We start from the raw sequence: 13,677 nt of genomic DNA, 5'->3' as shown, positions 1-13,677 counted from the left end.
TGTGGTTTCAGGACATCTGTTCAGCAGTTTTCATGGTCTTAGGTGACTGATTTAAATATGTATCAGAAGTACTTATTCTCCAATAAAAAGACAAAATACCAGTAATGCAAATAATCAAAAAGCATCCATTTCAGAAATCCTTTTTAAAGCATATAACACACAAATAGTAAAGAGAACTTACCAACTCTATCAGGGAGGACTTCAAGCGCAGAAACTCTTTCATCTTTATTAAGTTCTAGTCCATAAACACAGTCAAATCCATCGTATTTTATAAGATACAAAGAAGGGTTTACAGGCACCTGGTCCAGAACGGTTCCTTTCCACTGGGTGACAGGGCCATTCCCTTCCTTCCACCCATGCTGAATCCTGCAGCCTACGATGTTCCGCCGAGGCTGGGAAACAGGTTTGCTTGGTCCCACACTGCTCCGATGTTTTCTGTATTCACACATATACACACGTAAGGTATCTTCTCAAAGTATGCACTCCTACCAACACAACTACTGCTACCTAGCATGCTCTCATCAGAAATGATCCGGTCCTGTGCAGGCTAACGCTGCCACACCCAGGGTTCAGGTGGCTCCAGCCAGCCATCTCGCAGTCCCACAGCCTTGCAGTGGTGGCTCACAGGGGGCCCATTTCAAGCAATAGGAGCTCCCTGTGCACCTTAAGTGTGGAGGCAGAAAAACACAGGCCTAGCCCGTAGCAACTAAGCCCTAAAATTAAGCATCAGTTTTTCAGCTTTCTGAGTTTCTTTTAATGCAATCAACTTACAGTTATCCAAATTAGTCAAAGAAAGACAAGGGCTGACTACATGAAATACTGCATGTGCATATGGCTTTATGAAACAGAAATCCATTTCTTGTCAAAGGGAAATGTGTAACTATTCAATTTCAACCATTCTTATGCCCACATAACTTTATTCCCATTGGCTTAAACAATAAGAATAAACTATACATTTCACTTTTTCTTAAACTAAGCCCAGGCTGGCTTATATTCATGCATCTATACCATCACTACTTCTCTAGAAAGCACATAACCTTCAACCCTTAAATCTGTAGCAAATAATGTAATATTAAAAATTATTCAAGTGACATACATCAGTTACAAACAATTGAAAAACCTACATACAATGTTTACAAACAATACACCTGGCTCTTGATGTGAGGTGGAAAAAACCTTCATTTCATGGAGCAATCTAAAGACAAGGGGCAAGACTCAGCTTGAATGAAAGCTGAAGGCCGAAGCCATGATGGCACATGGATATATGCCAAAAATGAAAAAATTTAGAGAGCAGAAAAGAATTGCTTTTCTGCTACACTTTTATAGGCATAAAGCTCTCATCTGGTAAACCATAAAAGTGGGAATAAATGGCATAAATACAAATGTACCTTAAAAAAAAAACAAGCAATTTATTACAGGATGTAATATTTAAAATTACAATTATATATATTTGAAGTAGAACAGCTTGGTAAACTTAGTGGGTTTGTAAGCAGAGAAAACAGATTATACAGCAAACCATTAAAGCTGCCTTAATAAGGCCTATAATCAGTTGACACAATCCTTTACCTAAGAGAGGGAACACCATTTGGGGAACATCTCAGAAGGAAAACTTCTCCAGTCGGGCTGTAAAAGGGTTCACAGATTACATACAGGATTGTGAGACCATGAGACCAGAAGACACTGTGTCTGCCCAGCCCTTAAGGCTTTGCACACACCCAGCCAAAAGGCCTTCCAGGAAAGGCAGAATCATGCACTGAGGCCATAAGCTGAGACTAACATCCTGAACAGGATGAGGCCCGGGGATAAAGGAAAGATGAGGTTCAGGTGCTAGGCAGACCTCAACAGGTAATACAGAGGAGACCACAAAGAAGTGTATTAAGTGTGCATGGGAATACTGAAGAGCTCTGCAGCACAGACAGCTCTCCTGGTATAATGCCACCCCTTCCCATGTACAAGAGTCTCAGGAGAGGACCATGGTGGCAACAACGGGCAATGGAAGCAAACCCAAGAACATATCTACAAGGTAGATGGAAACTATCACCTAATACTATGCACACACAAAGGCCATGAAACAGGAACTTACATCAGAAACAGAAGAGCCCAGATGAGAGGCAGCCACACGAGAGAAGATGCAAGAAGAATCAGACACAGTCAAGAAACAAGCAGCGATTTGAAATCTTTTCAGAAATGAACACTAGACTAGAGGAACATGGAAGAAATTGACACCAAGGAGCATTTAAGGAAAATTGTTGTTCTTCAGTCATTAAGTCGTGTCCAACTCCACAATCCCACAGACTGCAGCACATTAGACTCCTCTGTCCTCCAGTATCTCCAGTTTGCTCAAATTCATGTCCATGTAAGGAAAATAGATAATAAAAAAAGAAGACAGATGGGAACAGATAAGAAATTCTAACTTCTATATAACAGAATCACCCAACAGCTAAAATCAGAACAGAAAAAATACTAAAATAATTCAAGAAAAATATCCTGAAAGACTGAAATGTACAAACGCATCCCTGGTAAAACTGACACAGAACTACTGACGCTAAGACATCCAGTAAAACAAACAAACTGTAAGGAAAACAACATCTCCTGGGCATCCAAGCAGAAGAATGGCATCACGTGTAAGGAAAAGCAAATCCCAACGTGACAGCGACCCTGTGTGCCTCTAGACACCCAGGGTGATGACCTTCCAAGTTCCCAGGAAAGCAAACGCGAGGTGGTGATTTCAGTCAGCCAAGAATGCTATACTATCCTCCAGGTAAAAGTACACCGATAACACTGTGAACAAATAAGGACTTGAGGAATATCGTTCTTACAGATGCTTCCTGAAGAAGTTAACAGTTGGCCATCATATCTATGGGTTCCACATCCTGATTCAACCAAATGTGGACAGAAAAACAAAGTTCCAAAAAGCAAAGCTTGAACTCACCACATGTAGGCAACAATTTACATACCATCTACATTGTATTTACAACCATTTACACAGTATTTACTCTGTATTAGGTATTATGAATAATCTAGAGACGATGTGAAGTATATAGGAGGATGTGTGTGGGTTATGTGCAAATACTAGGCCATTTTATACAATGGACGTGAGCAACTGTGGATTTTGGTATGGTGTCAAGGGTCCTAGAATCAATCCAATCTTGGTATCTTGGTATCAATCACCCAGATACCAAGGAACCACTGTATAGGACAGTTTCAGATAATCAAGAACGCTTAGAAAGCTTTCAGCACAGAGCTGATAATAAGTAAAAGTGAGCATCTTTTACTGCAGAACAAACATAGGGAAAAGAGCAATATGTAACTATTATCTGCTCTGACAACAGAGTTAACACCACTCTGAAAAGGGGAAGGAAAGAAGAATACCTGTAAAGTACAAGACGTTCGCTAAACAAAAGAGTATGATTGGAACAGAGTACCTTATATTAAATGGAGATAAAGCAGAGAAGCGGGAGCTAAATTCAATACTGTTCATAGTAAGGAACCAATCTATAAAACCTAAAATAAATAAAGATTGGTTAATTTAAAAAGACTGCAGTATAAAACTTACTGGAGAGAAACGCCTTAATAACATACTATCAGTCAGTAACTTGTAACTACTACTAATACTCAAACCTAAAAGTGAACTCAAGACCTCTTCATACTCCCTGAAAATGGGCCACTACACCCAACTGGCCTTCTGTGGGGATATATGGCTGAGAAGGTGATTACATTTCTTCTTTAGAATACAGGTATCTTTTCGAGCATTACATTTTTCTCCAAATAGACAATTACCTATCTTCTTTTGATCTTTAGGAAAAAGTCCTTGTGATTCATCCTGTGTACAGGATCAGGTTTTCTTCAAAGCAAAGGCAGAGGTTGGTCCCCAAAACTCACTGAAGAAAGAATTCAGTCATATGCACCATTTTATAATTCACAGACATTCTATTATTACTACCAAAATTATAAGCAAATATAGCATCTTTACCAGCATGATGATTAATTTTAATGTGTCAAGTTGGCTGGGCCACAGTACTAAGATACCTAGTCAAACATTACTCTAAATGTTTTCTGTGAAGATATTTTTCTACATAAAACTAACACGTAAATCAGCAGACAGATTGCCTTCCATTACATAGGTGAGTCTCATCCGATCAGTTCAAAGTATTAATATCAGCTCGTCCCTGGATCTCCAATCTCTGTGCATAAAACATTGGTGCTGTTTCTCTGGAAAACACTGACTACAAACAGAAAAGATTCTATCCTAGATTCAGAGGCATGAAATTTTCTACTACCATGATTCTCAACAAAACCAAAATAAACTTAGCAACTGAGAGCAGAAAAGGGCAACTGGAAGACTCAGAGCAGTTCAGCCATCCCTCCTTCCCACACTCACTAGTGGCATCCTTCTGTAACGTGCAGTTGCCTCTGAAGAGGGAGATGCATGGTGCTCTCTTTAATCACATTTCAGAACAAGCATTCTCATCCTGGTCGCCTCCAGTGGAAGTACACGAGACGCTCCTCCCCTCTTCCAAACAACAAGAGGGACTCAAACCTAGTTAGCAAGCAGCCCTATTCAGAGTGGTTCCTATATCCTTTAATTCTGAAGAAACATGACCCTTCCTTCTTTGCATGGATTTTCTCACTTTTTTTAAGGGAATTTTAATCATCAACTTTTGTTACATAAATGTGGTAATAATATGCCTGGATTACTCCCTGGTTTGGGGAACTTCCTGCAAGCCATATGGCACAGTCAAAAAAATACAAATAAATAAATAACCTACTTTTTAAGCTTACAATTTTCTACTAGAGTACACAATTAAAACCAAAGCAAGACGAAAACTAACCCCCCCCCCAAAAAATTAAATAACAACAAAAAAATTCCTAGTAAAGGAAGGAAAAAATTTTTTTAAACATCTTAGCACCTTAGTAACCCTTTCCTCACCACTTTCACCACACTCACTATCAGAAATTTAGTCTTTTGTTCCAAATTGTTATTAATCTTGCTCAGTTCAGTTCAGTCACTCAGTCATATCCGACTCTGTGACCCCATGAACCACAGCACGCCAGGACTCCCTTTCCATCACCAACTCCCAGAGTTTACCCAAACTCATGTCCATTTAGTCAGTGATGGCATCCAACCATCTCATCTTCTGTCGTCCCCTTCTCCTCCTGCCCTCAATCTTTCCCAGCATGAGGGTCTTTTCAAATGAGTCAGCTCTTCACATCAGGTGGCCAAAGTATTGGAGTTTCAGCTTTAGCATCATTCCTTCCTAAGAAATCCCAGGGCTGATCTCCTTCAGAATGGACTGGTTGGATCTCCTTGCAGTCCAAGGGACTCTCAAGAGTCTTCTCCAACACCACAGTTCAAAAGCATCAATTCTTCGGTGCTCAGCTTTCTTCACAGTCCAACTTTCACATCCATACATGACTACTGGAAAAACCATAGCCTTGACTAGACGGACCTTTGTTGGCAAAGTAATGTCTCTGCTTTTTAATATGCTGTCTAGTTTGGTCATAACTTCCCTTCCAAGGAGTAAGCATCTTTTAATTTCATGGCTGCAATCACCATCTGCAGTGATTTTGGAGCCCAAAAAAAAAACAAAGCCACTGTTTCCAGTTTCCCCATCTATTTGCCATGAAGTGATGGGACTGGATGCCATGATCTTCGTTTTCTGAATGCTGAGCTTTAAGCCAACCTTTTCACTCTCCTCTTTCACTTTCATCAAAAGGCTCTTTAGTTCTTCTTCGCTTTCTGCCATAAGGGTTCTGCTGCTGCTAAGTCACTTCAGTCATGTCTGACTCTGTGCGACCCCATAGATGGCAGCCCACCAGGCTCCCCCGTCCCTGGAATTCTCCAGGCAAGAACACTGGAGTGTGTTGCCATTTCCTTCTCCAATGCATGAAAGTGAAAAGTAAAAGTGAAGTCGCTCAGTCGTGTCCGACTCTTCGTGACCCCATGGACTGCAGCCTACCAGGCTCCTCCATCCATGGGATTTTCCAGGCAAGAGTAATAGAGTGGGTTGCCATTGCCATCTCCGATAAGAGAGCTGTCATCTTCATATCTGAGGTTATTGGTATTTCTCCTGGCAATCCTGATTCCAGCTTGTGCTTCTTCCAGCCCAGCATTTCTCATAATGTGCTCCGCATATAAGTTAAATAAGCAGGGTGATAATATACAGCCTTGACGTACTCCTATTGGGAACCAGTCTGCTGTTCCATGCCCAGTTCTAACTGTTGCTTCCTGACTTGCCTACAGGTTGCTACTATCTTAAAAATAATTTTTTAAAAACATTCCCTTATTTAGTAGTAAACAAAGAGGATTTTTGTTGCTTTTTGCAACATTTATTTTTTTCTCGTGCATATTTGCTCTTTCTAGATATATTCTCTGGTAGTCAGACAGGGTTCACAAATGCAAACTACAAATTCCTGCAAGCCTCAAAATACTGTTATTTTGTTCTCATCCTTGACTTGCCTAGGTATGCAAGGCAGGCTCAAATTCCCTTTGCCTTCAGTACCCTTATTGCAAAAAGGTATTTTCATTGTCTTTATCTTACCTTCCAGAATCACACATACCAGATGCCAATCTCATCCTTGCTCCTTTGAGGGTAACCCATCTTCCTCTTCAAGCTGCTTTTAGAATTTTGTTTGTTACTAGATTCTGAAATGTCCCTAGTACTCGTGACATGTTTCTAAGTATCCCTCACTAGGACTTGGTCAATTTCTTGAATTAGGTAAAATAGGCTTGAATTTCAGCCTATCTATTGAATATCTTACCTAATATTTTGATTTCTATGAACTGATCATTTCTTTATCTTAAATGATTTTTCTTTGTAATGAGTGCAACACCTGATGTGAGGATAATTTTCACTTTCCTGGATTCCTTATGAACTTCTGGGTTCAGCCTTGTCTTTGCTGCATCTGCTGCCATCTGGGTGGCAGCATTCTTCACACCTGCAGGAGAGCAAGGTTAACGCTCCTGTTCTATGCATGACTTTCTTTGGTGCTGTCAGAGTTCCTCAGGTGCCTGATGATTCTTGGTGTCCATATTTTCAGATGCAAGGAAAGATATAAAGTGGTATCCGTAGTTGAGATGTGTTTCTTCAGGCCAAGTCAGGGTCTCTGATGTCTCAGTATGAAGTATAGGTTCTGACAAAGCAGCCAGGACCCAGGTAATTTCAGAGCAGCTGAGACTGTGTGGAAACTTCCAGCCAGGAGAGAACACCTACTGCCTAATGCGGCTGGTTTCTCGCCTGTAATGACGAAGGTAACTGCGGCCAGCCTGTGCTGTCCCTAACCTGAATAGATGCTAGGGTCTAGTTCGAACATTCAACTTTTTGGAGGTCTTCTTTTTCAACTCAAACTTGTTGGGAGTACCTTACCTTAGCTTAGCTTTTATGTTGATATAAATCTATTCCTATCTGCTGTGTATCTTGCAGAGATTTCTCAGTGTTCTGATCTGTTGGTGGGATGATCTTTCTGTATCAATAACAAAAACTGCAAACTTAATGCAAATTATGGTGAAGTGCTATTTTCTATTTGCGTATAGAATAAATACAACCCTCCTAGTGAACGAACAAACAATCTGGCATCCACTGTCTCAGTGATTTCATGTCTAGGAATTGATCAAAAGAAAACAATGGACAAGCACAAAACTAGAGCAAACAGTATGTTCTGAGCAGTGTTTGTACCACGGGAAACCTGATATGAAGTTCAATAGGTCTCACTGATTTAGTAAGTAATACTGTATCTATATGATGAATAACTACATAGCTATTAAAATCACAGAAAAATATAAAGACATTTTAAAAATATACACAATCATCCAGATATGGAGGAAAAAAAACTTTTAAAACATACATTAAATTATTTACAGGGATAATCTCTGGATGACAGTGGATCAAAAATAATTAAGCTGCCTTTCTCTGCATTCACCTGTTATTTTCAAATTTTTTTATGACTTAAGTACTTTACTTTTATAGGCAGATAAAATACAACTTATAATTATGCTTAAATTAATGCAATGGGTTCCTAATTCTGCAAGAAACTATATATAAAAATAGATTTATATATATTAGCATTATAAATTCCAAATTTTATTTCTGTTGCCTTTTTAGTCAAGAGTAACTTCACTTTTAGAATACCATTTCACTAATTCTAAAAGAAGAATTAAAGATCTAATATAGATACCATTTTTGCCAAATTTATTTAATCAACAACCTAATTTGATTGAAAAGGTAGAGGCAGGAAAGTATGAACAGATGGGACTTCCTGGAGGTCCAGTGGTTGGGACTCCGAGCTTCCACTGCAGGAGGCACGAGTTTGAGGAACTAGGAGCTGCACAGCAAAGTGCAGCTCCCAAAAAAAGAAAAAGAAGAGAATGAATGGATGCCTCAATGAATACTAAAGACAAAAATGGTAATTAAACTAATACAATACTTCTAAAAATCGTAAGCCAAGCTTTCCAATTACTGCTCCCTGAATGTCCAAACTGTTCAAATACCCTTACAGCCAGAGTTTACAAGTATTGTTTTAAAATATTTTTAAATATGTTAAACTAGTAATTATTAATGTTAAGAGTGAAAAAATATTTGCTACTTTATTTCTGTATGTATTTGAAATTTTCCATACTAGAGAAGTTAAAAATTACATATTAATTTTTTTGTTTTTTAATTCTAATCACTAATTCAGATTCAAAAATCGGTAAGAAAAATTTTAATAAAAATTAAAGCTTACTTACATGAGTTGAAATAGTATATATAAAAGTAAACAATAAGAACACGTCAGATAACTGGCAGAAGATACAAAAAGATCAAAAACACACTTAGATGGTCATATCTCTAGGTAGTTCAATCTAACAGCAATACAGGGCTTCCATGCTGGTCCCACTGTGGTTAAGAACCTGCCTTGTAGTTCAGGGGACACCGGCTTAAACCCTGGTCGGGAAGATCCCACATGCCGTGGAGCAATTATGCCCGTGCATCACAGCTACTGAGCACCCACCTAGAGCCTGCATGCTGCAACTCCTGAGGCCCTCGTGCCCCAGAGCCCACGACCTACAAGAGAAGCCCCTGCAATGAGAAGCCTGTGTGCCACAGCAGAGAGTAGCCCCCGCTCTCTGCTAGAGAAGGTTCATGCTGCAGCAACAAAGATCCAGTGCAGCCAAAAATAAACAAAACAGAACAGAAAATAAACATATTTTTAAAAAGAACAGTACAGGGAGTTCCCTGGTGGTCCAGTGGTTAGGACTTTAAACTTTCACAACTGAAGACTGAGTTTCAATCTCTGGTTGGAGAACTAAGATCCCACAGGCAGTACAAAAAGGGATGCAAGATTAACAATTTAAAGCAACTAACTTTTTTAAATTTAAAATGAGAGTTTCTGGAATATGGTGATTTTGCTTTATAGGTTCTCCTTGGATATGTTATTTTTAATAGCCTTAGTGTCTGGCATTTTCTTGGGGAAAAAAGTCTAAAATATTCTTGACTATCACTTACCAGGTAGTCAATAAACAAACAACAACATTATAAACAAATACCAAGACATCTCATTCAACTGAAGACACATGGAATTATAGCGCCAAGGGCAAATAAAAGGCTGTATTGTGTCAGGATCCAAACAATTCAAGGATAAAAGCAGAGAAACCAGAATTAAACATCTATAATCACTTTCCTTGTCATCTCCATAAGTTATAAACAGCTTTTCCTATAGTTTCAATGGGAGTAAATGGTGACCAAGTATACAGCATCCAATCACCTTTCATTGCTGTAATTGTGTATATTAATTTCCAAACAACTTGACTTTGTTATCTGATGTGCTTTAAGATATCAGTTCTGATGATGGTTTAGGCCAGTGCTTCTCAAGCTTAGGCATGCATCAAATCACCTACAGTTTCTGAAAACAGTTACCCAAGCCCTGTCCCAGAAACTCTGGGTTCCATTTTATTCTGCAAGTCTGAAGAAGAACCAAAGACTTTCTAACAAGCTTCCAAGTGCACTGCTGACCTAGGCACCACACCTCTGGCAGCAGAATTGATTCAGAGTAAACAGTAACTTTTATACATCCACGTTCCCAAAAAGGAAAACCAAGACCACAGAAAACACTTCTGTACTTTGCTCAATATTTTAAATAATGGTACTGAAAACAAACTAGTGGTTACCAGTAAGGAAAGGGAAGGTGGAGGGGCAAAACAGAAACAGGAGATTAAGTATAAACTCCTGTGTATAAAACAAACAAGGATATACTGTACAGTATAAGGAATCTAGCCGATATTTTCTAACAACTATAAATGGAGTATAATCTTTAAAAGTTGTGAAACACTATGTTGTACACCTAGAACATTGTATAACTCAATTATATGTCGATTTAAGAAACAAAATCTGTGCTCAAAGACCTTTCACCCTTTATCTAGACTCCCTTAATGACTTAAGTTGACTACCATTTCTCATCAGTAAATATCTTACTTTTATAGTCAACATTTAAAGGCACCGTACTTCTTACATTTTTAACTATTATAATTCTCCTATAATAAACCAGTAATGACAGCCACATACTGCATACTTTGGTGTATGACCTCTTTCCCGATTTTTTTAATACTGTGAGATAGAAGCAGCTTCCTTACTGTGTTCCAGCAGATTTCAAAAGAAAATAAATCAAAATAATTGTCTTTTTGCAAGATGCACAGTAGCAAATAGAGAGAGGAAAAAAAAAAAAACTGCTTCTCTAGTACTTGTTGCTTGTTAAGAGTTCTACAGCTGAAACTGGCATTCCCAGCTTAAACCGACAATAAAAAAACAGAATGGAGAAAGTCAAGTTTTCTACCCATTTCACTCTGGTTTTTTCATTATTTTGTCTACACACTGCACACTGAGAGTATTCAGAGATGTTCATGGCAAGCATCCAAATGCCTCAAGGGTTTTCCAAAGCACTATTCACTTTCACTGGTGTGAATAACAGAGCTACTGGCAAACTGATTAAAAAGTATTCCACATTTAACCAGTTTAAGATTGATAATATCATGGTTCATTTAGATGCTTACTCCAACTGTGATCTAGGTCTGTGTGCTTGTCACAGAAATATTTTTCATATACGAGACAACAAAACATACAGTTCAGAAACAGGACATGGTATCAACAGTTACTATAGGTTCCAGAATCATACCGTCCTAGCTATTTCTTAGATGTGATGACCGCAGACTCAAACTTTCTTCTCACAGAAGGGTTCAAGGTCTCTACTTGACAAGGGATGTCATGAATGAGACTAAAACAGGGACAAGAGGAGGAGGAGGGGAAGAAGCACAGTGACAGCCTTGGTCAGTGACTACTGGTGTCTTAGAAAAAGGAAAACAAACATTCCCTAGAAATCCTCAATTCAGTGTGTTAACAGCTCCTGATCCATTTTTCAAATGTACATTAGTGGAAAAGATACCAAAGCCCAGTCACACCTCCCTGAAATGTAAATCTATCGACTATCCAAATTACGGAAGCAAAAGAGCCAGACCCACAATCGAAAACTGAAACGAAGAATCACTACAGCTACATCCACCTTATTTGTTCCCCAACTACACCTGCCTTCAAGATGTACCTTCAGTGAAGACATAATTCCCAAACAACCTTCTGGGAAGCCAGAAAAGAAATGTCCACCAGCTTGTCCCCAAATTACACCAAGGACCCTGGCTCACAAGAAGCACAAAAGTTTCTATTTACTTCAAAAAATGAGAACGAGACTCAGCTATGCAACATTTCCGGGTGCAGAGACACTGCTCCAGGCACTTTGGATCTGATTACCAGAATCCCCTCACACCCACAGAGATAGGAGGTGCCATTTGCAGGACCTGGGCTCTGCCAGCCCTTGTCTCCTGGGTGTTCCTTTGACTCTCTCAAGCAAGCAGAGGCATGTGCACAGGGAGTTGTTATTGCACCGTCCCCCTGTACCAGCATGGAAAGCGAGAGGAGGCATGACCACGGGTCAGCGGCTGCACACAAGGAGTCTGAGTGCCTTACTCTCTGGAGGGCCACAGTGGAGGCAGGCAAGGAGAGAGCGAGGCTCCAAGTTCTGCTTTCCTGTATTTGTTTGCTATAAACACTTCATCTGTAATGAAAACCCAAAAACCTCACTGTTCCAGTCCAATACCATGACTTAATACAAGTTAAGCGAGCGTTAGGCATACAAGGGATTTGGTAAAGCCCACAGCTGGGCCAGTGGGGCTTCCCACTCCAAGGCCAGCCTCTCCACCACCCATCATCCCCACTTACCCATTCAAGGACAACAGTTAACAGCTTTCATTTGTGATATGCGGAAACTTCTGTTTCAGTTTTTTTCCACCCCACCCATCCTCAAATTTGCACTGACATCAGAAAAAAATAGGAAAATGACTGGTAACTTTTCAACTTCTCCTTTTTGCTATGTTCAAAACTTCTACTCTTTAAGTAAGACAAGCACACCTCATATTAAAGCCCTAGATCACGTTTCTTGCATCATGTAACATATGGGATGAGAGATTCTTTAGCTGTACATGTATGAACTTCAAAAATTAAATGCATAGGTATTTATTCCTTTTTAGGGGAAAAAAGATAAAGAATGCTAGTTTCGCAAAGTTAATGTGTAATTTGCTTTCATCTCCCATTGTATTTAAGTTTTTTTTTTAATTACCTCTATTTATACCAAGAGATGGTTTACTACTTATGGTAAAGATAACGAGTGGAGATATATTACATAAATTATTAGATCACTAGATATGACAGAACTGTGAAGATGATGGGCAAATAAGTGAAATTTGAGAAATGTTTTATCAAACCTCAGGACTTGCCCTATCTTCATATTTTTACTTTTCAAGTCATTTCTTAAACTGAGTATCACATATATTTATATTACATATCCAAGTTTTCCTTTAAATAGAGACACGTTTTGGTTTAACTACCAGCAATTAATGAAAGGCACCTTTATTCATCCAGACCTTCTATAACAGCCCAGAGGACTCTCACACTCTTCGACTACTAGACTGATGACCAAGTGGCACAAGCATTTCAATATGAATAATTTGAAAATAATTGTATAATCAGTCTTAGGAGGTGTGAGGGTCACAGTGAGGGTCTCCCATATTTAACAACCTTATGATGAACACTCATACAATCATAATTGATTTGTTAGAGAGGATTTCATGGTGCAGTAGCCATCACAGTACCACAGTACCAGTGGATGTTGTTAAAATAGGAACTCAATTTTCATTCTGGACATAACTATACACATACAAAAAAATTGCAGGAAGGAAAAAAGTTGCTTTTACACTCTAGTACCTACAGGATTTAAGATGCATACAACTTTGTCACTTAAAATTGTCTTTCAACATGAATATGCTTTCTCTACATTACAATATCTTCATTCGTTTGAAAATTTTATGAAGAAGTGAGTGCGCCTGGCAGAGTGCTAGCTAGGTTCTTGATGAACAGGGGCGAGATAGCACACCATTATTCAGTGTGCAGCGAGGCTCCATGTGAGGCTGGCTGCTCTGAGGATTCAAGAGAGGGCCTCAAAGAGATGACCCCACAGCCCATGTAACCAAAGGCCATAGTGTGCTATCTAAAAAGGCAAGTTTCTGTAAAATAGATAACCAGTGCAAGTTCAACCCATGAAGCAGGGCACTCAAAGCCAGTGCTCTGGGACAACCCAGAGGGATGGGGTGGGAAGGGACGA

At 39.2% G+C, this 13,677-nt stretch overlaps 1 protein-coding gene across 8 annotated transcripts in view; it reads right to left on the bottom strand.

Annotated features, from left to right (window-relative positions):
• SPIN1 (spindlin 1) overlaps positions 1-13,677 on the bottom strand; it is an 82,105-nt gene that overhangs the window by 12,222 nt on the left and 56,206 nt on the right. For all 8 annotated transcript variants that reach the window (XM_069575578.1, XM_069575579.1, XM_069575576.1 and 5 more), the window contains one exon: positions 182-435. In XM_069575578.1, coding sequence (XP_069431679.1) covers positions 182-435 — 254 coding nt within the window. The remainder of the gene's footprint in view (positions 1-181; positions 436-13,677) is intronic.

This window comes from Ovis canadensis, chromosome 2, assembly GCF_042477335.2.
Source record: "Ovis canadensis isolate MfBH-ARS-UI-01 breed Bighorn chromosome 2, ARS-UI_OviCan_v2, whole genome shotgun sequence".
Lineage (NCBI taxonomy): Eukaryota > Metazoa > Chordata > Mammalia > Artiodactyla > Bovidae > Ovis > Ovis canadensis.
This window is presented reverse-complemented; position numbering and strand designations above follow the sequence as displayed.